Source organism: Tiliqua scincoides, chromosome 1 (genome assembly GCF_035046505.1).
Source record: "Tiliqua scincoides isolate rTilSci1 chromosome 1, rTilSci1.hap2, whole genome shotgun sequence".
In the NCBI taxonomy this organism is placed as follows: Eukaryota; Metazoa; Chordata; class Lepidosauria; order Squamata; family Scincidae; genus Tiliqua; species Tiliqua scincoides.
Window position 1 is genome coordinate 282,390,497 of NC_089821.1, and position 26,451 is coordinate 282,416,947.

Below are 26,451 nucleotides of genomic sequence, written 5' to 3' on the forward strand. Positions count from 1 at the left end.
TCAGGAGCTTGCCCATACCTATCATGACTTGTAACCTGTGATGGACTTTTCCTCCAGAAATTTGTCCAATCCCTGCTTAAAGGCATCTAGATGAGATGCCATCACCACTTCCTGTGGCAAGGAGTTCACAAACTAATTACATGCTGAGTAAAGAAAGGTTTTTTTTGTCTGTCGTAACTCTCCCAACACTCAATATGAGTGGCTATCCCCTGTTCTGGTGTTATGTGAGAGGAAAAAGAGCATCTCTCTATCCACTCTATTGATTCCCTGCATAATTTTGTATGTCTCAATCATGTCCCCCCTCAGAAGCCTCTTTTCTAGACTGAAGAGCTCTAAACGCTGTAGCCTTTCCTTGTAAGGGAGGTGCCCCAGCCCAGTAATCAACCAGCGAAGTAATCAACCAGCTGTGTGTTCAGGGCTGCAGGCAGCCTTCCGAGCTGACTGCAACGTCTCCCTCGTCGCTCCGAGACTGCTCTTTTCCCCCAATGTAGTCCCAGAGTGCAGTGTGATGCCTTCTCTTCCTGATTGGGGAAAGAGCAGTCTCAGAATGACCATGAAGAGGCTGCAGGCAGCTTGGAAGGCTGCTTGCAGTACTGAAAACACAGCAGTTTTGCTGTGATAAGGTTAAGGAAGCTATTTTTGATCTTTCCTTACCAGTTATGTTTTAAAAAGGTATCCTTGGGTATCCATGGATCCCTGGTATCTGCAGGGAGGGGTGTCTGGAATGGAGCCCCTGCAGATACCAGGGTACACCTGTACATGACTCTTGTCTTCCATGCAACTAAGCATATTTGTGAGCTTTCAGAAAGCTTCTGTAATATTTAGTACAGGCGCCCCCCTGTACCACAGATCTAGATACCTGTGCCCCTCACGCCCTTTACCTTGGTTTATGTTTGTAATTGCGTGAAGAAATCATGTACTTGCTTTAACTAGATACTATAAGCAGAACGCTTATAGCAAGACAAGCAGACAGGAAGCTGCAAGGAATGACAGCTAGAGGGAATGAGTCTAACAGGAAGTTAACAATTAACAGGAAGGAGGAAGCATGTTAGCTGAGTTGTTAGCACTTGCTACAGGCTGCCTGCCTGCTTGTCTTGCTATAAGCTTTCTGCTTGTAGAGGCTGATTAAAGCAATTATGCAATTCCTTTGTGTGACTGTAAACAATATAAATGAAGGTAATGGGCATGGGGGGAGGCACAAAGTGCTGCAGAGATAGGGTTCCCTGTATCTGTGGTGGGGTCAGGAATGAATCCCCTGTGATACAGGAGGACACCTGTACTGCCTTCCTGGGAACAGAGAACCCAGGTTAAAGAGAACACCACTGGATGAGACACATCTCCTGTTTGGAAATTGGGAACCCATGTCTGGGGGTGGGAACCTGTTCTTAATAAAGCAACTACAAATTAAACCAGTTTTTAAAATGGAGTCTCAAACTGCTCCACGTAAATATGTGAGTTTCTCTTGGTTCTTGCCAGAGTCAAATGAAAGTTGGTGATAAGAAAGAGGCCATCACTACTCTCTTGGAAAGAAGAGAACAGTTTTGTCATGTGTTCTTGGTGTGTGGACTTCTTGAGCTTTAAGTGGAGATACAAAATTGATTTGTATGTTCCGTTAGAAACGTCTCTGTAATGGAATTAGGAAGAGGTGATGTGCTTGGCAACTGGTTTTAGGGAGCTGTTGACTGTGGTGCTTCCTTGTACACTGACAGTAGCTACAGACAAAACCAGCTGGATTTAAATTGCACTCCATTCCAGTGAGCCACAGATCTTTAAAACTGAATCTTTCATATGCTTCCCCCAACTTTTCCAGTTCATGCTTGGGTGCAGGGAGGCAGTAGTAAGATCTGCATTCTGAATCTTTCAGTTTTGTTCTCCCAAAGTGTGTGTCCAGTGATCCTTGAAGGAAGGTCCAGATAGAAGAGCTCTGTGTCAGACGTCAGGAGTCTTAGCAGCAGCTTGTTTTGATTATGGACTTGATTGGCACCCTTATGGGCTGAGTAACAATGTGCTGTTTGTGAAGAAACTGGTGTCTTGGGTGGTTTGGCCTTTCCCCAAATAGATCTGCTCCCAGCCCTGTCAGCAGCACTAAGTGTGTTGGCTTGGCTGGTTTTTCCCACAGACTCTGCACTCCCTTGGCTCTCAGCTGTTCTCTGAGCCATGGTGCTGCCATGGTTCTTGGCCCTTTTGGTCTGTGTGCCTCTTTGTAATTTGTGATAGAATTTCTCTTCAGTCTTGCAATATGTACGATTTGCTCGGGGAAGTCGCTGAGCTGGCAGAGGTGGGATATACTGAATGTGACTCTGATGCAACTTGACTGATGGTGTTGCCCTGTGTGTCGCATAAGGAGCCAATGGAGGAATGAACCAGGACTAACAGCACTGGGGAGGAAAGCAGGGAGTTAATGTCACCGTGGTGGGAAAGAGGAGGAGATGTCAACTGTGAAGGAGTGGGAGGCAGGAGCTTTGGAAATGGGAAGATCGGGATGGGGGGGAAGTTACAGGCAGAGTCCTGTGGAGGGGAGTTCTGTCCTCTTAGGAGAGGCAAAGAAGGGACAGCTCTTCCAGGTGCCTTTTTGCCAGAAATTCATGGAATAGCTGGCTGATGCTCTGTCACTTGCTTCTAGAAGGCTACTTCACTTGCTTAGGAGGCTGAAAGAGGAAGAGGCATTCTGGCCCAACTGAGGCCCAAGCCTGTTAAGAAGCATACTCTGGGGATACATGCATTGTGTAGTTGCATGTGCCCCCAAATGTGTATGTCTGTGGATCTTGCAGTCTTTGATCGTGATGTACACATCTGCAGACTGTTGCCATAAAATAAAAGGAGAAGAAAAGGTAATGGAGTCTACTCAGTTCCAGCTTGTTGAGAAAATTAATATGATTAGAAATGATGACAAATAGACATGCAGATATGATGTTGATAACTGTAAGCAAACGTGGTTACAGAAACAAGTGAAAAAGAAAAGCTACTAATGATTATAAACGGAAGAACCCAGAAAAATGATTGTAAAATATATGACTGAAATCTCTTCCAGAGAAAAGGAGGAGTGTTGGGCAGATAGAAGAGAGTGCTTTTCCCTCCACACAATAACAGAACCAGGGGTCAGCCAATTAAATTGACTGGTGGAAAAATTTCTTCTTAACAGAAGAGGAAAAGAAGAAAAAACCGAGGTGGCACAAAGAAGAGGGTGTTACCTGTTCTGGAAGCTAAAGAGTAATTTGGTTTGAGGAGGAAGAAGTTGATTGAAGAAAGGCACTCCAAATACTTTTAACTCATCAAACTTCAAATAATGAGCTCTCTCTGCACTGTGTTGTGTACAGCTGTAAAAAGAACGAAGTGATGCAAAACTCATAACTGGCACCTGGCTTGGTTTTGGCAGAAGGACATAAAGCTTCAAAAGTGCCATGAGAGCACCAAGAGCAGAGAGCAGAGGGTCTACTTCTGCAAGGATACTCAAATCCCTCGGAGTACACAGAGGGCTGGGCTTCCCTGCACAGAGCAGATTTCCCATGATGAGACATTGCAGGAAACCCAAGACATTTCAAGCAACTAAGGTTTGTTTCAAAGGACCAATCAGGGATTAATAGACAGGAGTAATCTAAAATAGTAAATAACACTGCTATAATGTGAAATTAGGCTTATAAAATGATAAAACGCTGTATCCTGCTCTATTAACGAAATAACACTGACATGTACCTGTTAAGCCATTTCTGACTGATGTTGCAAATATGCAACAGGGACCAAATATGTACACCTGTAAGCAGGGCAAAAATGGGTTAAAGTGGCTGTGGAGCATCCCATGTGCTTCTGACTGTTTCTAAGCCATTCACTCCCTTGGAGGTTTGTTGCTTTCACTGGCTATAGAGTCTTCTGAGCATGCTCAAGAACTGTCAAGGAAAATGCAAGAAGCCTTATGGAAAGTGAAGTCAGTCGAGCCACAGTGCGTGCTTACTCATGAGTAGGTGACCATGCCTTGGTCCATTGGAAAGGGCAGGCCGAGAGGAATGCAATACCACCAGAATTGTCCTAATTCAATGAATGCAGGCCCCCAAAACACATGAGAAGAAAGTCCCTTCCTCCAACCTGATGTAAAGTGAGACTGACAACAGGTTCACATGTATTCACGAGTAAGCAAATGTTTAATGGTTCCTTGCTATGTTGGTATGGTTTTTTTCCTGAACTGTGAAACCAGTTTTTGCATAGCAATTCAATGCAATATTCAATTCTGTTGGTTCAATTTGCTTATCTTCTCAATGCTTTAATTTGGCAGTGTTTTAATTTGTTTGTTTGGCAGCTTACAACACTGTAATCTTGCCTTGCAAGGAAGGGGCTCCAGCCTTCAGAATGCTTGATTGCCTTCTTGTGTGCCTTTTGCAGGCGCATAACATTAAGAACTCAAGAACTGTCTTGGATCAGGGCAAGGGCCCAGCTAGTCCAGCTTTCTGTATCTCACAGTGGCTTCCTGGATGCTTCTGGAGGCATTGTGCAGATTCAGCTTCGTACAGGTTGTCAACTGAACATAAACCCAAAGGGTTAAATGCTGCAGGCGATCCTGCCTACCAATCTGCTTCCTAAATAGTGCTCTGGAGGAAACCTGGGATCAGAGAAGGAAGCTACTGTTCCTGCTTGTGTCTTGACATTTTTAAAGATACAGTACACATTTTCCTGATGCTAGGAATTTTCAAGGCTACTTTGAGTATACAAGATTTTGGCTCCATGCTGCAACTTTGAAACATAGCTCTCATGTATGATGCAGGCCAACGGTACCTATATCCTGTGGCCACTCCTTTGCATCTGGTATTCAGGGATAGGCTACCTCTAAAACCCAGAGGTTTCATATAGTCATCACAGCTGGTAATCCGTGATGGAGTTTTTGTCCATAAATCTATCCAATTCCCTTTGAAAAGCACCTCGGCCAGGTGCCATCCCAACATCCTGTGGCAAGGAGTTCCACAGATTTATTATGTGGTGGGCAAATAAATGATTCCTTTTATCTGTTCTAACTCTCCCACCACTAAGTCTGAATGGATGTCCTCTGGTTCCGATGTTGTGCAAAAGGGAAAGCACTTCCCTTTATCCACTCTATCCCATGCATGATGAATATGTCTCAACCATGTTCCTTCTCAGGCATCTTCTTTCCAGATTGAAGAGCCACAAATGCTGTAGCTTTTCCTCTTAAGGGAGGTGCCTAGCCGACAAATAATTTTGGTTGCTCTCCTGTGCCTTTTCCAGTTCCGCTATATCCTCCTTGAGATTGGCGACCAGAACTGGGCCCTAAATTCTAGATGTGGCATAATGTATAATAATTGGTTTGTGTTATTATTACTATTAGAATTATACAGGATTTCTATACCACCTTACTCACTCACAACGAGTGAGTCTTATAGACCCAAGGTGGCTCACATAGGCAGGCTATCACCAAACTCAATTTTTTTTTTACAAATGAAGTTTTTACAGTTAATGATCTATGAAAAATGCATAGAACTCTTCATTCCAGATGTCTTTCCTCATGGTGTGGCCATTGTTGTTTATTGACACATCCCATCCCAGCTTCCAGTGGGAGCAGCCGCAAATCAGCCAGGTGCTATTCATCCTTGGCTGTTGACCTCTACCTTGGCTTATCTCAGTGATTCCTGGTGATCAGAGGTGACAGTGACTCCTCCTGGCTCCATTCTCTCACAATGGCTTATCAGCTTGCATTGGTCTCTCTTCCAAAGAATACCCAGGGCTACTCAGCTACTTTGGGCAAGGCAACAGCTTAGTCTTCAGGACATACCTTCTGTCTCCAGGCCACAATGACACAATACTGTTGCCCATTTTGTTCTCAATCCCTTTTTAATTATCCTGAGTATGGAATTGGTCTTCTTCATAGCTTCTAGACACTGGGTTGACACTTTCATCAAGCTCTTCTACTACCACACCAAGGTCTCTCTCCTTATGCGTCTCAGAACCCATCAGTGTATATGTGAAACTTTGATTGCTTGCTCCAGTGTGCATCACTTACAATTATTTACATTGATGTGCATCTACCATTTTGTCACTGATTCTCTCCGTTTAGAGAGATTCTTCTGGAGGGCTTTACAATCCATTCTTGATTTTACCACCTAGAAAAGATTGGTGGTATTTGCAAACTTGGCCACCTTACTACCTATCCCCAACTCTAGATCATTTATGGACACATTGTAAAGCACCAGTCACAAGACCAATCCTTGGGCATGCTTTTTTCCCCCTCTTTCCATTGTGACAATTGCCAATTTACACCCACTCTTTGTTTCCTGTTCAGCCCAGTTCCTAATCCATAAGAGGACTTGCCCTCTTATTCCCTGACTGTTGAGTTTTTTTTTTTTAGGCGCCTTTGAAGTGTATCAAACATCTTCTGAAAGTTCAGCTATATCAGTGGATTTACCCACATCCACATGCCTGTTGACCTTTTCAAAGAACTCCAAAAGGATAGTAAAGCAACACTTATGGAGGCCATGCTGATCTTCCTCAGCAAAGCCTGTTTTTCTTTTTGTCCCAAGAATCCTTGATCAGGCTTTCCACCATCTTACCTGGAACAGATGATAGGCTGACCAACCTGTAGTTTCCCTGAGTCCCCCTCCCTCCTTTTTTTGGCATGATGTTGGCTATCCTCCAATCATCTCCAATCACAATGACTGTTGTATATTTTAGTCAGAAGATCACTAATTTCATACTTTAGTTCCTTAAGAACTCTTGGGTGGATGCCATCTGGGCCCGGTGACTTGCTATTCTTTGTCAATAAATTCTGAATGTCTGCTGTCTTAACCCCTATTTGTTTTAATTCTTTGGTCATCCTTCAGGCAGGGGGCTGTTCAGTTGTATCTGTCTGAGCTCTTCTGCTGTGAAACAGATGCAAAGAACTCATTTAATTCTCTGCAGTTTCCCATTCCATTTCCCCTTCCCCCCTCACTGTCCAGCTTCTCCAGCAGGTTTCCTGCTGCTAACATACTTTTTATGATCAGAACTATATAGTGTTTCACATGTGATCATTCAATTGATTTGTATAAGCACATATTTTCAATGCATTTTTAGTGATCCCATCATGGAATTCCTTATCTTCACTGCTGCTGCACACTGGATCTTCCTTTTTATTTAGGTCTCCAGCATGTCCCCAAGATCTGGTTTGTCATTGATACACTAATGGGGTCTGAGCTATTTGAAGTTGGGTTACTTTTGACACTTGGAATTGCATTTGTCTTTGGGTTGCCCATTCATCCAGCCTGAAGAGATCCTCTTGGATCTCCTCACAGCCTACTTTGGTTTAATCAGCCTGATTAATATGGAGTCATCTTCAAAGCTGGACACCTTGTTGTTTACCCCTAACTTCAGAATATTTGTGATCAATTTAAAAAATCATGGGTCCCACTACAGATCCTTGGGGTACTTTACTACTTACTTCCCTCCAGTGTGAAAAGTGCCTGTTTCTGCTCTTTTGTTTCTTGTTTTTAAACTAGTTACCAATCCAACAAAGGACCTGTCTTATTCCATGACTGTTCACCTGACCCAGGAGCCTTTGATGCAGGACTCTATCAAAAACTTTTTGTCAATCTAAGCATACAGTGCCAGCTGGATTGCCTCTATCCACGTGCCTGTGGATACTCTTGCCTCGCTAACTTTCTAGAGTTCTTTAACTTCCATATGCAGAAGCCATGCTAATTCTCCTTCAGCAAGACTTGTTCTCCTAGAAGTTGGAAAACTTGCTTAACCGGTATACTCTGTCAACTGGCATGTCTGTCTGTATGAGGCAGCGGGCAGGGATGCAAGGTGACGGATGTAACATAGTGCCAGCCAACCAGCCTATGGTTTACTGTGCAGAGTTCCCTTTGTGGTGTTGCTTTGCCCTCTTTCCGCCTCACAAGGACCCTGCTTAAGAAGTAGTTCCTATTCCTAGAGAGCCCTGGCAGAGGGGGCAGAGTGGTACAGTGGAGTCGAGCCTGTCCAGTATGCAGGATGGAGGTGCTTTGAGGACTGTACAAACTGAGTTAACTTGCATATTTGGTGGTAACTCCTGTTCCCCATGGATACTGTCTAACAATGCTTTTACTGTACTTCATAATTTGATCTTTGTGCCGTCCTGCAGTCTATCGGAACAGACAGTAAGCTGACTGCCCTGTAATTTCCTGGATCCCCCCAATTCTGATGTTTTGCTGGCTACTGTTGCCTTTAAACCCACAAAGGCAGCGTGGGGTTCATTATCTGATGTGCTATGATTTAATTACACACTGAGGTAAGGGGTAACAGCTTGTTTATTGCTGGTACTAAAGCAAGACAGCAAGGAGGCCAGTTGCCTCAGATTATGTGCAATTGTAGCTAGAGGCAGCCAGCTTTTAATACTGGTTTCAAACACAAGCAAGCATAATGAGCAAGGGACTAGTAAAATTCTACTTTCCTCTGCTCAGTCCCTTCACTCTACCCTTTGCCACATTGAGCTTGGATTGCATTTGCAAGATAATGCAGACTGGCTCTGTCTGGTCTTTAAGGACCAAGTTACTGGAGAACTGGGTCTAAAAGCACTGAGTGATGAAGGCAAAAGGTTTGTAAGCTGGCTCTGTGTTGTTGCTATAACAAAGGCGATGGGTGGCACACAGTTTTTTGCTAACAATCATATTAAGACCAGAGGCAGAGTCAGTGAGCTGATGTTAAAATGGCATTACTTTGGCCCGAGTTTGCTAGAGTACTTGGCTCGTGGCATCACTACCTTCAAGTCTGATGGCACAGAGGCTGTTTTAAAAGCCAGAGGAAAGGATAGGAGCCTTTGGGGCTGTGATGACCTGGAGGTGGGAGTGAATTGTGAGAACACACAATGCTATTTATGTGGTTAAATCCCTAGTAATCTATGAAGAACTCCAGAGGTCTTCCTGAACTGTGCCGTCATTACCACAATCTAAATTTTAGCTCATGTTTGAAATTACTTGTGTAATTCTCGTGTGTTGTCCTCTTCTTAAGATAGCCTAGCAGTGACAATCAGCAACGCAAACAGTCAGGGAGTCTGAGCACCTTACTTGTGGGGAAAGGCTAGTTAGAGCCAGGACCACTCTGGTGGGCAATCACATGGAGAGAAGTGTCTCTACAATTGCGGTGTGTTGTGTTCTCCCACTTGGGTCCATGCTTCCCATAGTGTGTTATAAATGGGACTGGCAGCAGGTTTAGACAGCACGCTTGTGTACAGGTTAAGGAACTTATGGCATTTGTTCTCACAAGAGAAGATTGTGGCCACTGGAGTAGATGGATTTTTAGAATGTTCCGAAGAAGACATCAGGTCTCTCCACTGCTCGCTTTGGTGTTGGACACTTGGGGAGGCAGCCGCAGTAGGCTCTTGTTTTTGTGGCCTTGCTGCCCCCTGCTGGAGCCCTATGAGCCTTCAAGGTCTGATCTGGCAGGCCACCTTGGATGTGTTTGTGTAAAAGTCTCTGTTCCTGGAGAGACAGTTTTTGGTTTCTCGGTTCCCTAACTGCTTGAGAGCAGCAAATGTGAAGGGATTTTTGTAGCCCTTTCCACTAAGTTTCCTCCCCACACCAGGAGACCCACCAGTTCTTTATTTTCTTTGCATCCCTTTCTGTTGCATTAGATTGGTTATGCCTGGGTTAGGCTAGTGACCACATAAGTCACATGATGTTGTGATCCAGGGTTGTCTGGAGGTCTCCAGGTTAGGAAATGTAGTGTGTGGGTAGGGGCAGCTGCAGTCATTAATTCTGACAGGCTCCTTAGCCCAGTCATCAGTCTGGAAGGGGTTTGCACCTGTCTTTTTAGTTGAGAACTTCAGTGGCTAGTGTGCAAGGGCACATGCCTTTGGGCTGGTCTTGGTAGCAAACCAAAGACCCAAGAGAGCCAGTCTGTGGTCCTGTACCATATCTCCATAATTGGTTAGGGACAGTCCCTAGTTCAGGAAAAAGGCTGGAGTTTATTTTTGAAAGTGCAGTGGAACTACTGTGAAGATTCCGCCTTGTTCCTCCTTAGCCCCAAGGTCTGGATGAAAACGGGTGCAGAGGGTTGTGGAACTGATGTTCTGCACCCCAGAAATGTGCAGTTTCTTATCCAAACTGTGACTTGCTTTCTTTAACCCTTCCAGAATTCTGGCTCTAGCTTCATGTTGAGTCTGGGATAGGAATTGGTGTGCCCCCCACACACATTAAGGAAACAGCCTAATTGGGGCTTCATCTAGAGTTGCAGAGAATGCTGTTCAAGTTCTGAAGAAAAGGTTTCCATGGGGCAGCCTGACATCAGTTGGCCTGCATACCTCCAGGGCATTGAGGAATTCTTATGCAGGCAATGTGCTGAATTCAGCCCTTGTACATGCCTAGTCTGCCCTCCCATAATAACCCATGCTAGTGAAAGAGTTTTAAGAAGGAGGTGAAAGAGACCTCATTTTCCAATAGGGTGGCCACAAGTCCTTACATGCCATTCTAGAAGCAGGACAGAGGCAGCCCCCCTCCTTTAATCTCTTCTCTTTTTCTCCTTCTCCAGGTGAATCAGCGCAATGTTCCTGGAATTGACAGTGCCTACTTGGCAATGGATACAGAAGAAGGTGTGGAAGTGGTTTGGAATGAGGTTCAGTTCTCGGAGCGCAAGAATTTCAAGCTTCAGGAGGTGGGTGAACTTGAGGTTGGGTGAAGGTGCTCACTGTAGCTGAGCTCAAGGTCAGCCCATTCTATGAGGCCAACTGGAGTGGCCAGCTCAGGCAACAGATCAGTGGGGGGTTGCCTATCTCCATCACTTGACTCCATTGCTCCTCCTTCTCCTTTTCTGGTTCTTCCTGTATTGGAAGAGAAAACGTGGAAAGTGGGAGGAGCATGGGGGGTAAAATATGCCTCATCAGATATGGAGAGTTCTTGTGCTAGCCTTGGCTGAGTATGTCTGTCAATGGCAGAAAACACTGGCCACATCAAATTAAAATTCAAGGGACCAGGATAGTCGTCACCTGGTGCCAAAAAGATAGTGACAGTGTCCAACATTGGGGGCTTTCACTGAGAAGAATGGTGGCAGGCAAGGTACAGTTTAGGCATATCAAATTATGCATAATGTGGGCAACAAAAGAAGCTTTTCTCTGTCAAAATACCAGAGCCTGGAGTCATCCAGTTAACCTGATTGGTGGGATATTCAGAATGTACAGAAATAGGTGGTACTTTACACGTCATAAGTTATTCAGTGGAATCCACTACTATGAAATGTGGTCATGGTTTTGGAAGGGATTGAAATAAATTCATGGAGGACCCAGGGGTCTTTCAGTGGCTACAGCTATAGGTGAACTATGCTGAGGGAGAAGTATGCCTTCATCTTTTGCTGGTGGTCTTCCCTCTTGCCGGTGATCTTCCCAAGTGTTGGCCATTATGGGAAACTAGATGAACCTTTGATTTGATCCAGCAGGGCTCAACTTATGTTCTCTTAACATTTGCTCTGCTGCAGGAGAAGGTTAAAGCTGTTTTTGACAATCTGATCCAACTGGAACATCTGAACATTGTGAAATTCCACAAGTACTGGGCTGATGTAAAGGAGAACAAGGCCAGGGTAAGTGGGGTGGTGGCCCCCAGCTTCCTAAATGTTCCCTCATTGCCCCCTGCTGTCCTAGTAATTTCTGGTGTCTTCTCAGGTAATCTTCATTACTGAATACATGTCTTCTGGCAGCCTGAAACAGTTTCTGAAGAAGACAAAGAAGAACCATAAGACAATGAATGAAAAGGTGAACCCATTTGTTTCCCTTCTCCTCACTCCCAACACATTCCTAAGGCAACAAGTCACACTTGCTCTGCTATTTCCAAGTGTGCAAGAGCACCTGCAGCAGCTACCCCTCTGTTGCCAGAAGCCCCAGTTCCCTTAGTGACCCTTGCCTCTTCAGTGTCTGTCGAAGGGGTGGAGGGGACAGTGGAGAAGAAGAGCGGACTCAGCTTAGTGCCTCTTGAGACTGAGCTGATCTCTGGTCTCTTTCAGGCCTGGAAGCGCTGGTGCACCCAGATCCTTTCAGCCCTCAGGTACATAATTCTGTGCAGGTGGGCCGAGTGCAGCTTTGGCTGGGTGGGGGAGGTGTCCATGAAGGTGGAAATGTGAGTGTACACATAGCTGGTCAGTGTACTTGGAATGTGCTGCCTACAGGGCTTGGGTGGGGAGAGAATAGGATGAGTGGAAGGGGGTGGTCTTAGGAGTGCTTAGTCCCTTCCTGTGGGCATGGAAACCTCCATAAAGGGAGTGCGTAAAAGGCTTCCTTGGAAGGCGGGAAGAAAAGGATTTGACTGACTGTGGAAGCATTCTTATGGCAATTGGTGACAGCGTGTTTGCACTTCTGGTTCTTGGAAGGTTGTGATGGACTCATCTTGCTGCTTGCTCAGTGCTGAGGAAGTGTGCTCTCTTCTCCCCCCAAGCCCACTTGACGTTTGTGGCATTATGAAATTCTGTCCTGGTTGGGAGGGGGCATGCCTTGGCATCTCCAGACACTGTAGAATACCTCCCCATTGGATGTTTCTTGCATGGCTCTCACACTTTCTGATGTTACCTCTCCAGTTACCTTCACTCCTGTGACCCCCCCATAATTCACGGAAATTTGACTTGTGATACCATCTTCATCCAGCACAACGGGCTGATCAAGATTGGATCGGGTAAGGCTCCTGTTATGTTTTGCAACCCAAGATACAGTGAGATGGGGGGGGTAGTCCTTGGCCAACTCTTGGCCTACCTTAGAGCAAGTTCTTACACCTGAGACCAGAAACACACCTGCTGTCTGTAGGGCTCTTTGACCCAACCAGTGCCCTTGTGCATTGCTGTGGTTGCTGATCTTTGGGAACCTCCTGGAAACCTCTGCTGCAGGGCTAGGGGGCCCTGAGCTGCTGCTGCTGCTGCTGCTGCTTCTGCTACAGGCTGTCATAGTCTGTGACCAGGACTGTTGAGCTTCTGTTCCTGCCTGCCAATAAGTGAAGTGGATCAGTCCTCTTAGCAGAGGTGCTTCCTGTCAGCTCTTTCCTACTGCTATATGCAATAGGAAAGGGAAGCTAGGAAAGGTCTGTCGTCGTCACTGGACTTTGGACCCTCAAGGGAGTGTTCCTTGTTCTTGGTGGCCTCTGTGCCAGTCTGTTGTTCTGACAGATAGCTTCTTTGGGGCATGGAACTATACCAAGGCCGTGGGATGGCAGGCAGGACAATTGGAATTGTCAGCCTCCTGGGTATGGCCTCCTGGGTCTATCATGGCAGCAATGGGGCTGTCATCTGCTCTGGTTTCACAAGTGTGCACTCAACATCCCGTGCCTTTTGTGCGACAGCTGTGCGCTGACTTTTTCAGTAAAATGGGTCAGAGGAAACCATATGAGATTCTATTTGGAGCTTGTAGACCAGGTTGGCTACTTCACCAAAAGGGGATACTCTTCTGCACAGTAGGCAAGACAGGTGTGAGGCTTGGGGGAGCCGTGAGACCATCACAGCATGAGGTTGGTTTAACAAACAGAATTCAGATTAAGGGAAATTGTAGAGTTCAAGGGGCAGGAGAGGAGGGACTCCTGTCTATAGGAGATAATTCTCGACTCCTGTTGCCAAACCACAATTGCTAGGATTCTCTAGGGAAAGCTAGGGCAATGAAATTGGTATCATACTATTTGTTGTGTCGATCTGCCCAGGGAAGCAAGTGTTTGGGAGGAGAGAGGCTAGAGGATCTTGTGCCATCTCATCCAGAAACAACTTCCAAGTTTGCCAGGTGTCCAGCCCAACTCCCACCTGGGTGTGCGTTGGAGGTGGGAACTTTTGCTCTGAATCAACCAGAATGTCCTCTTCAGTGGCTCATAGGGGAAACTCCTGCCTCTTTTCAGGACCTGGTGAACTTGAGATGTCCTGACTCTGGACATGACCCTTGAGGTCCCATCCTAAGCTTGCTGCATTTGGCTTCTCAGCCTCCTTTTTTATAAGCAGTTTGTGCTACTGACTACTTCATCTTCTTGTAATGAATTCCATAAGCTATTTGTGGCCTCTGGAGAGCAATGGTGGTTGAGTGACAGAGCCCAGAATCCCAGGCCAGCACAAGTCCAAATCTAGTGTGAAGAAGGCCAGTCTTGGGACAGAAAGGATGCCTATGTATGGAGGAAAGGCTTGCCTTCTGCCTTGCAAAGCAGTTTGTTCAGAGGGGGAGTTTCCAACCCAAAAGCCAGATCAAGTGGTCCAGCAGCCTCGGTTCCTAGACCTGAAGCCAAGCAGAGACGTGGCTGGTTTTAGCAGCGGGCTAGAGAGCCCTCTTTTTTGCTGCTGCTGTGATCCTGGGTCTGCAGAGCATTCCCTCCTTGTGGGTTTTGCACTTGCCTAGAACAAATCCAGGAACTTGCTAGAGGTCAGGCCAAGCTTGGTTGTTTTTAAGCATATGTATCTACTGCTTTTCAACACACAGTAGTTCACAAAGTAGTTTACGTAGCGAAATGAATCAGCCAGTGCTTCCCTGTCCCCAAAGGGCTCACAGGCTAAAAGATGTCAGCAAAAGCCACTGGAAGCGATGCCATGCTGGGGTGAAGAGGGTCAGTTGCTTTCCCCCTGCTAGGTATAAGAGGTCATCACTTGAAAAGGGACCTCTTTGCACAGGCAAGCAGGTTCATTCTTTGGCTGAATAGAGGGTGTGTATGTGTGTTGAACGTTTTATATCCTTCCTTTTCTGCAAAGGTGGTGCTCGAGGGGACTGTTTATAACAATATACATTAAAAACAAATTGAGACTATTTGAACCAAACCAGCAGCAGTCAGTTCCTAAAAGCAACACAACTGGAGCAGAGGAGCAGGACACAAAACAATCACAGAGTGGCGTTTAAAGAAAATGAAGAAAAAGCCAAGGTAGTGCTTCTGTTGAATTAAGAGGCCTCTCTGCCGGAGGACTCTTTCTTTCCAGAACATACATCCTAAGCTGGACTGCCAGTGAGGCAGGACTGAAGTGGGGTTGAGGGTTTGTGTGCCTCAGTGAAGGACTCTGATGTGCAGGATGGCAAGCTTGAGCTGGCAGAGCTTCCAGTTTCAGGGCAAGGCAAGGTGGGATTTCTTGGCTCAGTGCAGAGCTGGCTGCATTTTCAGAGTGAATAACAGATGCTCCAGCAAAGCAGAGACCTGCTGCGCTGTGGGTGGCATTCAGGCCCTGGGCCTCTCCATTCCTACTGTTCTCTGGCAGACCTGGCCATTGTTTCTTGGCCCCCTTTTTTACAGGAAGCAGGTGCTTCTGTTGAGATGAAAGCCTAGAATGACTGGTGGAATAAGTGGATTCCCGAGGCAACTTGATGGCTAATTCCTCCTGTGGGGAATGGCATGGCATCCTCTGCTTCCCATGTGCTCCAAGGAACAGCCTGTGCTGTGGGTTGTGAAATCTTGAGGAGCAAGTCAGCTGATCGAGGGCCTTGTATTGGCTTCCCATGGAGGCTCTGAAATGGATTCTAGTTTGTTCTTTCACCGGTTCTTTTGTTTGCTGACCTCTTTGACTGGAAGCTCTTGAGAGCTGTATCCTGAGTGGTGGTGTTGGGAAGGGATGTGGATGGGCTTTGGTGCCACAATCAGAATATGCCAAGCTACCTTCTGAAGAGAGGAAGCTGTGTGTCTGGGTCTACCATAGCTAGCCTTTTGGCCTGGCACCAAACTGTTTGGCGGGGTGTGCTGGTTGACTGCATTGGTGCCTACTTCAGAATTGCTTGACTCTCAACCATGCTGCACTTTGGGCCTCCTACTTCCTTCTGAGTTGGTTATCTTGGAGCACACCTGGTGCACTGACTTCTGTGGGTGCTACCTAACTGCTTGAAGTGCACAAACTCCTCCCACGGCGTCTTCGTATCATGTAGACAAATGCTGCCTGCGCACAACCTCTCTCCAAGCCACTTTTGTGTTGCCTTGGATTTCACCCTCTTCAGGATGTGTGCCAACCTCCCTCCTTCTCTGAGAACAGCAAAGAAGCAAGAGGCTGGGATACCCCTGCTGGGGGTGGGGGAGAGGAGGCGTGGTTGCTTGTGATGGTTGGGCCTGCTTTTTTTCCCCATTATCCCAAGACTGGGAGCAAGTGGGGGAGGGTCAGATCACGTGATCTTCACGATCCTCTTGTTCCATCCAGCACTTACCTCCTTCCTGTGTGATGTTGGTTTTTCTGAAAAGCCCCCAGCCTTTTTTTCTCCTTCCTGCTCCCAGTTCCAGTTGAGGGGGCCCTGTGGTGGTCATCACAGTTGGAGCTGTCCAGGAGGTTCCCACTGCTCAGCAACACAGGGGCTGCTTGTGAGACATGCAGAGGCGGTGCAGAGCCTGAAGGACTGTGGGGGGGGGGGGAGTCTTTGCAGTTTCTGGGAAGGGGAAGAACTGTCTGAGAATGTTGGTTAATGCAAGAGCTTCTGAGTCCTGGTGGGGGGCAAGTTTCAGGGGCTTCTTGGAGTGGGATTGGTCATGCTTCAGAGGGGCCACTTCTTCTGTGGCTGATTGGGAAGGAGCTGTGTTGAAAAGGGTTTAGGGGTCCAGCATACCAGACCTACCTGGTCCTAAGATCTGACTGGGAACTGGGTCCCCTAGGCTTGAAGATAATTTGGGGCAGGTGGTACTAGGTAAGAGGGCACCTTTGCCTCTCTTCTTCACCCTCCCCATTAGTGAGTTGTTTGCCAGGAGCAGATAATGGGTGACCTGTTGATCCAGGGCAGAGCCACTGGTCTTGGTTTGGCTGCACAAGCAGGCCCCGTTTTGTGGAAAGCCCGTGGCTCTTTCTTGGTGGAAGAATGGAGGCCCTGCTAGGTGCTGAATACTGACTTCCTATATGGGTTGCTACCTGACCATTGGTGGTGGTGGGATGGGATGAGCAGAGCAACTGTCTCTGTCAGCTGTGGTGGTGACTCAGCTGCGGTGAAGGGCTGGCTCTTCCATCCCCTGACTCATGGATGGATGCCTGCCTTGTTTTGTTTTCTGCTTATGGGCTGCCTCTTTCTCTCTCCCCCTTTCTCTCTCTTGCCAACAGTCTTTCATAGGATTTTTGCTAATGGTGAGCAAATCTCTCTGCTCTGTGACGTGACTGTGATCTTCTCAATATATATGAGAGCATCATTTTATATATATTAAGCTCCTCCTCCTCCAGTGTCCCTTGCTTATGAGGCTGGTGTCTGTGACTCTTTTTCTTTCTCTCTCTCTCTAGTGTAGCGGTGCCCCTTCCCTGAACTTTCCACCCATTGGGGGCCCTTGCTGGGGAGGGGGAGGAGTCCTGCTATCCCTTCCCCACTGCATGCTGCTCTTGCACGTGGCCTGGGCGCTCTGCATCTGTCGGGGAGCTGCTGCTGCCTCCTTCCTCTCTGGCCGTGGCTGGGACTGCTTGCCGCTTGCCTGTGGCTCCTCTTTCCCATGGCTCACTGCAGAAGAACTGCTGTCCTGAGCCCTTGGCTGCTTGACCAGGGGAGCTGGGTGCATTGGAGCAGCACCGAGTCATATCTTTTGGGACTATGTGTATGAGAGCTGGCTAGCTGTCTCTTGGGGAAGTGTCCTGAGCTCGAGGAGGTGGCTGTGGCTCCTGGCTGGAGTGGAGAGCCAAGTTGACCCTCACAGGCTCACTTGCTGGAGCAGCTGCCACTGCAGCCCCCTTCACCTTCAGGGGCTCGGGAGAGCATCCCCTCCATATTGGCACAGCACACCCACCAACTGGGGGATCCTTGGTGCCTGTCAACAAGGCTGGAAAGCTGAGAAGGTGGCATCTGGGAGGAGGGTTTTGGAATAGCCTAGCTCAGGGGATATCCTGATGGTGATCCCTGAAGAGGGAGGGTCTCTAGCATCAACTTGAGCACTGGGGAAGGTACATGGTGTCCAGATGGGTGACAGGTCTGTGGCTGAGAACTGAAAAGCAGCCCTTGCTCTGGTCAGGCACAAAGGCTTTTGAGGTCTCGGCCAAGATATTGTCAGAGGAATGGTGCAGGTTGTAGTTGACCTGGAGGTGGGACAAGAGCAGAGGTGGAGATAGCAGAGATGATGGGTGCAAGCCCTGGAGGCTGGAAGGAAAGTGGGAGGAGCAAGGAAGTCTGGTGGGGTTGCTGCTTGCTTTGGTTATTCCAGGAGCATTAAGGGCTGTGGTGGTGTGCCCAGCAGGAATGTGTTGGTGTCAAGAATTCATCATTGACCTGGGTTTAGAAAAAGTGGGATGTCAGGAGCTGATGAGGTACAACTGCAGAGTAGACTAGAGCTGGGCTTCCCATGCCTTGCATAGCTTCTTGCCTCACCAAGCCATGGAGGCCGGTCTGCAAAACGCATGTTGCAAGCTTGATTGGAGAACGTGCAGCTGCCCAAAGGTCCCCTTAGCAGGTGCTCTGGCTGAGACTTCTCTGCCTCAAGGGTGCTGCCACGGTGGAAAGGCTGCTTGTTCATTCCTTCTGCGGAGCCTGGGCCTAGCTGTGGCAGAGCTTCACAAGGCCTGGCTGCTACCACTGGGTTGCCTCTTGCTCTTTATGGGCATTCAGAGGTCTCTTGTTCATGACTACGTGTGTGTGAAAGGGCCCTTGGTGGCATTGGTTCCCGGCTGCCCCTTCTGCAACGCACAAAGGTTCCTTTGGAACTGGACTCTTGTTCTGTCTAGGTCTGTGTTGTTGACATTGACTGGCAGCCATTTCCTGGGACTTCAGGCAAAGACTTTTCTAGCTGTATCTGGAAGTGCTGTCAGGTTGAAACATTGACATGTAGCGCTGGGGAGGGGCTCTTCACTGAGCTGCAGCTCCCCCCACTTTGCATGTAGAAGGTTCCTGGTAGAGCAGAGAGACACCTGAAGCCCTGGAGAGCCAAGGCCCACTCAGAAGTACTGAGTGGGACAGATCCACAGTGGTCTCCCTTGGGAGGAGGCAACCTTTTGTGCTGCTGGATCTGAGCATCTCTTGATTCTCACCAGTTGGAAGTCAAAAAGTTGGCAATGGGAATGAGGCTGTGGCTGCTCTTGGAAAAAAAGAGGGAGGTTTTGCCATATGTTCTTGGTGTGTGGACCACTTGAGCTGTGAGTACAGAAACCAATGTGTATGTTCAGAGAAACGTCCTGTAATGGAACTAAGAAGGCGAGATGTGCTTGGAAACTGGGTTCGGAGAGCTGTTCTGTAGTGTGCGCAGTCAGTAGCTACAGACAAAGCCAGCTGGGTTTAAATCTTGCTCCATTCCAGTGAGCCAGGGATCCTTGAACTCTGTCATCTGCCTCGCTGTCTCAGCAAGCTGCTAGCATTGTCGTGAAGGTTTGCTTTGACGTTAATGGGCTTCCGTGAACAGAATGGTTGTGTGAACTGGAAGAAGTCTCAACTCTTGCTCGTCTTTGTTACTTGCTGCTGTGTGGTGGTTTTCACGCTCTCTCCAGCACAGAAGGGATCTGAGGCTGCAGGAGATGGGAGTCCTTGCTGCTGCTCCCTTGCACAACTGCACTGCAGTCTTTCAGCATTGAGGCCTTGGAATGATGCTGTTGATGAGTCCAGCCCAATCTGGTAGCGCTGCTGTGATACTAACATTGCCCCAGAGGCTTTGGATGCTGCAGTCCCTGGACGCCTGAGCCCTCCTTCCTCTGGGGTGTGGTTGCAAGTCATTCCTGCTGCTTGTTTTTTCCCTTGCTGCCCCCTTGATTTCCAGGGGAGTTCAGTGCCAGGGAGTGTCAGTGGCCTGAGCTCATCCTGCTCTTGAAGCAGCTTTTTCTTCTAGGAAGGGCCATGTGCTCGTGCCCGCAGTATAAAGAGCCCTGCTGGCTCTGGTCAGTCTAGCCCAGCACCCTTTCCTACAGTGACCAGCCAAGTGCCCAATCTGGGGGAAGCTCACCAGCAAGAAATGAAGGAAAGGACTCTTCCCCTGTTCCCGATCCCTGGGGATAGACTGCTGCTCACCGTGGACCTCTGGTCCTCCATTTGTTGGTACCTGGTGCCTGCCTCCTTTCTCCACCCCCCTTTCTGGAGCTGCCAAAGGCTTGTGTTACTGCCCTTCTGCCTTGAAGATGCAGAGTGATTGGCTGTGACTGTACCCTTCTTTGAAAGCTCTTGGAGTGTTCCTCTTCTTCTGAGAGAGGCTGTTTCATATGTACTCTTCCAAATTTCCATTTTGCCTTTCATTTAAATCCTTGCTGGAGTGTGTATAGCCTGCATATTTTCCTTCTTTGCTTTCGCTTCTGCAGCTCTCCACAGGAAGACCCCTCTCCTGGCTAACTCTCCTCCTTCCCAGCAGTTGCATTCCTACCTTGGGGCACTCACTCCCATCTCTGTTTTCCCTTTTTTTCTTTTGGAAGCTTGGTGAGGGATGATACAAAGTGCTATGGAGAGCTTGGAAGGCCTGCTCAGTGACTGCCTGCATCTTGCTGTTGTCTCTACTGTGACCCTACCTGGAGCAGAGTGTTGCTTTGGTGGGGAGGCCCCTCTCAGGAGAAGGAAGGTCCCAAGCAGCAGAGACTGGCTTAGGTGTGAGCGAGTGACCCTCTGGAAATGGCAACCATGTGTGCCTTTGGAGACTCTCCAGAAAACTGGAAAGATGTTATTTCTTCATGTCTCTCCCCCTCTCCAAGTAGGGAGAGGTCAGAGTTAGGACCTCCGTTTGTGTCCCACCCCCAAATTGATTAAAAGCAGTGTCCTCCTGCAGAGAGTGATCTCAGAGCTGCTTTCCTCGCTCAGTGCTGTGAGGGGTGGATGGCCGGACAGCAGCAGTAGCAGCTCGGGGTGTCTCTTTCCCTTTTGCAAAGCACTTTGTGCCTGCCTGGAGAGGTGGCTGCTTTGTGAGGGGTCCCAGGGCCAGTTGTGATGGGTGTATGATGCTGAGCAGTGGTCATCCTGGAGCCAGCATGACCTCTCTTGCTTTCAGTCCTTGGTTCTGACTTCCCTCAGAGGGGCCTTTGGGTTGCTCCAGTTTCCACACCAGTCTGGTTTGCTGTGGGTGGAGGGGCTGCTTTGCCTTTGGGACTTGGGCTGATTTTGGAAAGATGGCAGGACTCTGCTGCTGGAGGGAATGCAGGCACCCTTCCTTCTCTCTCTTTCTGTTCCCCTAGTTCAGCCTGCTGCTCCTTCCCCCTCTCCTGCTTTCACCTCCTTCCCCTTGTCTTGCACCTCTACTCTGGGGCTGCTTGAAAGCAAGGGAAGCAGGGCAGGAGTGATGCCCTTACTCTGTTCAGGCTTCCCTGTAGAGGTGGTTCTTGAGAGAGTTGCCTCTGGCTCCTCCGTGGCAAGAAGGAAGACCTGATCTCTAATTAACTGTGAACCTTCTTTCTTCCAGTTGCTCCAGATACCATCAACAACCATGTGAAGACGTGTCGGGAGGAGCAGAAGAACCTGCACTTCTTTGCTCCAGAGTATGGCGGTACGGAGAAGGGAGTGGGGACCTGTGTGGTTGGGGTCCTCCCCCCCCGGGCTCCCTTCTGGCTGTGCAGGGTGGGGGGATGAGTTCAGCCCTCAACTGGTGGCTATTGTGGGGTCTGTCCCTCCACACACACCTTTGATCCCTCTTTTGTCTTCCAGAAGTTGCACATGTGACCACAGCAGTGGATATCTACTCCTTTGGGATGTGTGCACTAGAGGTGAGGCTGGGAGAGCCACACAGCGAGTGTCTTTCTCTTGGAGAGAGAGCAAAACCTATGTTCGAAAATAAGCACTCCAGCTCCCCTTCTTGGCTAAAAACTGAAATGGCCTAAGTGCATAATCTATTTTGACCAATTCACACGCAGGTCTTGCCATGAGGCTGCAGTTGACAGATGAGTGGGGAAGACACTGGGTTGGGTTAGGGGGGTTCCCAGCTGAGCTGTACTTCTGTGCCTGCAGATGGCGGTGCTGGAGATCCAAGGAAATGGTGAATCCTCCTATGTGCCCCAGGAAGCAATTAACAGTGCCATCCAGTTGCTGGAGGACCCCCTGCAGCGGGTAAGGACCTGGAGCACTGCCCTCCTCTCCACCTTGGGTTGGCACAAGACCTGACTCCTCTTCCTCTCCCTTTTTTAGGAGTTCATTCAGAAATGCCTGGAGTTGCAGCCTGGCAAGCGCCCCACAGCCAGGGAGCTCCTCTTCCACCAGGCCCTGTTTGAGGTGCCCTCCCTCAAACTCTTGGCAGCCCACTGCATTGTGGGCCATCAGCGTGAGTATGGCCAGTAGAGAAGCAGTGGGGCAATTTGGGGCTTCTGAACAGAGTGCAAAAAATATATTTCCTGAATTAAATGTAGACCCCACCCTATGACTGGATGGGCTTTCAAGGCCCCTCCCAACAAGTTTTAGAAATAGGATATCTTAGAAGTAATAAAAGCCACAAAAGCACTCCGAACAAACATGGAGCAAGAGGCATCACCGTTTAGTCCTTGTCTTATTCAAGCTGGGTGGCCTTTGCTGCTCTGTGGGGTGCTGAATTGCACCTGTTTACTCTGTGTGGAAGAAAGTGGTTTACTCCCCTGCCACTCTGCAGCCAATCCAACTTCAGTGAGAGCCCCCAAGTTCTGGCAGGAGGAGAAGGGCAAAGAACACCTTTTCCCTCCCTGCTCTGTCTTTACAAACCCCTGATGTGTTCCATTGCCCTCCCTTCTCCCACTTAAAGCAGTGGTCTTTTGACTATTCATAACAGTACAGATACATAGACCACAATACAATATTCTTTGAAAGGTGATGGAAATACAACAAAATTTACATAATTTCCACAAATCTAATCACCCTCAAGTTGTCAGAAACGATATTGCAAAGTATTTGTTACAAATTTGTGCCCACCTTTCTTCCAGTGAGGGCACTCAAGGTTATAAACATACAACAGTAATAACATTAAAAACAATTAAATATCCTGTGGATCACATAATTGAACAAATTAAGCCCCAGTTCTCGTCTAGTTCCATTGGAGTGTGCCCCACTCCTTGCTTTGTCTCCTCTCGTTCCCTTGAGCTAGCAGGCATGCGAAGGAGAGAAGGTGCTTAACCTGTCCTGGAAGGCCTCTGTTAGGTTGGCAGACTTGTGAAGGGGGGAGGGGGCAGAAAGACCTGGTAACAAGTGCGCTTTCTCTCCTGCTAGACATGATCCCAGAAAATGCGCTTGAAGAGATGACCAAGAATTTGGACATGAGCGCTGTGCTGGCCGAGATCCACCATGCTGACCGGGAAGGCGTTCGCATGATGTGAGGATCACTGTGGGTGGGGAGTGGGTGTTTTGGGCTTCTTTAGAAGGGCTTAGAGGTAGGGGGGACTTGGGATTAGGCAGCAGAGAGGGTGGAGCCTGAGCATGTGGGAGTTGGCCAAAGATCACCTGCTAACTTGCTGCAGTTTCTGTTTCCAGCTTCTCCCAATCCCCGGCACTGGAGCTGGACAAGTTCCTGGAGGATGTGAGGTAAGAGCTTGGACTGGGAGTTCCACTCCCACTGTGGCTGCCTGTTGAGGGGCAGGCCTGGAGTGGGCGAGCCTGGGCTTTGCTGCTGCCTGTGTGTGGAGCTGACTCCTCCCACCATTCCCAGGAATGGAATCTATCCCCTTACTGCCTTTGGCCTGCCTCGACCTCAGCAGCCACAGCAGGAGGTGGTGAAATCGCCCATTGCTCCCCCATCAGTGAAGACACCAACGCCAGAGCCTGCGGAGGTGGAGACTCGTAAGGTGAGTGGCAGCTCCTCGCCTCCTCCCCAAAAGTTTGCCCTGTGCCAGAACCTCAGTTCACAGTGGCCTCCCTCCCTGTTCTGCAGGTGGTGTTCATGCAGTGCAACATTGAATCTGTTGAGGAGGGCGTCAAGCACCACGTACGTCTTTGTGTCCTTGGCAGGGTTCTCTTGGACCAAGCTGCCCTTGTCCCATTGCTGGCAGCCCACTCTCCACCAGCAGCCCCAAGAATAGATGAAAACTGTGAACAGTGCACAGTAGGAATACAACGGCAGAGCGAGCCTCACATGAGGCAATAGTCACTAATGCACCTCTGCCAGTCATCCATCAGAGGCCTGGCAAGTAGACAGTGCTCAGACACTGCTGAGGGCTGACTGGGGAGCACTCCATTCCCTCCAGCAGGGAGTTCCAAAGCCAGGGGGCCACCCCAGAGAAGGTTGTAGCTCAGCCTAATGGAGTCAACCCTGCTTGGAATGCATAAGGTTTCATTGGGTTCAGTGCCTGGCAGTGTCTTCAGGAAGGGTGGGGGAAAGGCGCTGCTCTGCCTGCAGTCCTAGAGAGCCAAAGCTGCTGGTCAGCATCAAGAGCGCTTGGCTAGATGGACCCCTCATGACACCTGCCTCGGGAGAAGGGAGCCTTCTGTTTCTGAGATCCAATTCCACCTGCATGTCACCCCAGTCTCAGCCAGCGATGGCAGGTAGAACAGGCAGGAAGTGATCCTCGAGGGGTCCAGGGTCTAAGCCAGTTGGGCGTTGAAGGCAGAAACAGCACCCGATATTAGAGGGCAACCAGTTCGATTCACTTTGGGTTGACTGTGGAGAGGCCTCCACTAACTATCTAGTTGCACCTGTTGCAGTTTCTAGATATCTATTTTGCACCTGTTGCAGTTTCTGGCTGTTTTGTGGGGTCAATCTCCCATCAAGGACATTGCATAAGTCCCAGTGAGATGTGGCCGTCAATATGGTACATCCTCACAGAAGGGTCTTGAGCCTAAGCTGAGCACCCATGCTTCTGACTACTGCTCTGCTTGGCTATCCAGGAGGACCGCCTTAGCTGTAGGAGTCCTGGATCTCAACAGAGCTGAGCAATACTCCCAGTGACACCTTCTAGATGTCTGGCTTTGCTTCTGACAGGAGCTTGTGTCACGCTGGTGGAAAGGCTGGGACTAAGCACACATGTTGTTTCCCTCCCTCTAGTTAACTCTGCTGCTGAAACTAGAAGACAAACTGAACCGACACTTGAGCTGTGACCTGCTGCCCAGTAAGTCCAGGCTTTTCACCTTTCCTGCCTCCTGCAGAGCACTGGGTGGGGGATGGAAGAGCTGCAGGGGAGGTGAACACTCAGAAGTCAAGGTCCTTCTCTCTGTGACAGGTGATAATATTCAGGAGCTGGCAGCTGAACTGGTCCAGTTGGGATTCATCAGCGAGGTAGGCTCCCTCTCTCCAGCCTTGTACCCCTTGCACCCCTCCTGCCACAACACCTCATCATTATTGGCTTCCTGCTGCCCAGGCCATCTTTTTAGTGCTCCTTCTGCCTCCTTCTCATTGCCTCCTTCTCATTGTTCTTTCTTTCCTTGTGCAGGGTGACCAGAGCCGGCTTAGCTGTTTACTTGAAGAGACGTTCAGCAAGTTCTACTCGCGGAATGGGGCCCTGGCAGCAGTCACAGTGTCCTCCTAAGGACCACCTCTGCATCTATGGGGGACATGTGGCTGCTATCAACTCTGATGCCATGCTTGGTTGTGCCTCTCGCATGTGTCGTAGTAGCTGGGTCCTGCAGACAATCGCTGCCACTGTTATGGGGAGTGGGGCAAGGCAGGGGGGGCTGTGTGCCTCATCAGTATTATTTCCCCTGTGGCTGATGGCCTCCCCCCCTCCCCCAGCTCACACGCATGGAGTTTTTGTTTGGCTTGAATTGTACAGAGTTTTTTGCACAGCACAGAGATGTCTGTCTTTTTATTTAAAGGTGGGTGGGAGGGAAGAGTTGGTTTTTACCCCACACCTCACTGGTGTTCTACGTTGCCCACATGCTGTCTTCAGACCCACAGTCACTCATTTTCTTCTTCCTCTCTGTCCTGCCCCCTTCCAGGCAGACTCTGTAACCCCCCCCCCCCCCACGAATGAGCATTTGCTCTCCTAGCTGTACTTCTGGTGTGCTGGGCTGCACCATTTGAGGGGGGAGGCCAGAGAAGCAACACTAGCTGCAGAAGGCTGTGGCTGGTGAAAGCCAGCACTCCCTCCCTCCGTATTTCTGGCTTATCAGTTTGATTCCTGCAGGCTTGATCCTCCCCAGCTGGTCCATGAACGATTCGTCTCCTGCCCTGTCCTGTGCTGGGGTCCTGTGAGTGTCATTTCTGTTCCTATTTTTAATAAACTGTTTTGTAAATAAGCAGCTGCAGCCTGTTTGTGCTTGGTTTGTCCTTTCTTGGAACTTGGAGAGGGGGCTGGTTGTTTGGGGCTCTGGCCACCAAAGACAGCCCAGTATGTGCATCCCAGCAAGGGGTCTCCACTGGAGTTCTTCTTGCTGCAGATTGGCTCAGCTGTAGGCATGATGGAGTTTGAAGGGAGCAAAGTGGAAGAGAGATGAGGTCCTGCTAATCTCAGGCTCCCTCTTCTTAGGTTAACTACAAAGGGAGAGGAGTTTCACACAGATGCAGAACAATTTATTTCTGGGTGTGAAATCCTTGTTTCTGCAAGGAAGGAGCCATCTTCAGTGCCACTAAAACTCCTACCAAGGAGAACAGGCAATAAATTCAGACAGGCACCACTGTAGCAGTTCCAGGACCCAGGCAGACCCTGGAAGAGCTTGTTTTGACTTGACAGACTGGTTTTAACAGGATTGTAGACACAGTGGGCTACTAGTGTGCTAACCCTTATTTCTCATTTTTCACTGAGTTTGATGCTGGGACGTGGTGGTTTAACCAGTTTATTTTGGGGTCTACTTGG

The 26,451-nt window shown here is 48.8% G+C and overlaps 1 protein-coding gene across 1 annotated transcript in view; it reads left to right on the forward strand.

Moving 5' to 3' along the window:
* Positions 1-25,894, forward strand: part of NRBP1 (nuclear receptor binding protein 1) — a 28,059-nt gene extending 2,165 nt beyond the window's left edge. Inside the window, exons 2-17 of the mRNA XM_066626845.1 lie at positions 10,483-10,605; positions 11,422-11,523; positions 11,606-11,695; positions 11,944-11,984; positions 12,511-12,605; positions 21,174-21,257; positions 21,416-21,474; positions 21,716-21,814; positions 21,893-22,025; positions 22,937-23,039; positions 23,198-23,248; positions 23,373-23,508; positions 23,595-23,648; positions 24,705-24,768; positions 24,880-24,935; positions 25,090-25,894. Of these exons, the coding sequence (XP_066482942.1) occupies positions 10,483-10,605; positions 11,422-11,523; positions 11,606-11,695; positions 11,944-11,984; positions 12,511-12,605; positions 21,174-21,257; positions 21,416-21,474; positions 21,716-21,814; positions 21,893-22,025; positions 22,937-23,039; positions 23,198-23,248; positions 23,373-23,508; positions 23,595-23,648; positions 24,705-24,768; positions 24,880-24,935; positions 25,090-25,185 (1,386 nt within the window). The 3' untranslated portion in view covers positions 25,186-25,894. The remainder of the gene's footprint in view (positions 1-10,482; positions 10,606-11,421; positions 11,524-11,605; positions 11,696-11,943; positions 11,985-12,510; positions 12,606-21,173; positions 21,258-21,415; positions 21,475-21,715; positions 21,815-21,892; positions 22,026-22,936; positions 23,040-23,197; positions 23,249-23,372; positions 23,509-23,594; positions 23,649-24,704; positions 24,769-24,879; positions 24,936-25,089) is intronic.
* The last annotated feature ends 557 nt before the right edge of the window (positions 25,895-26,451 follow it).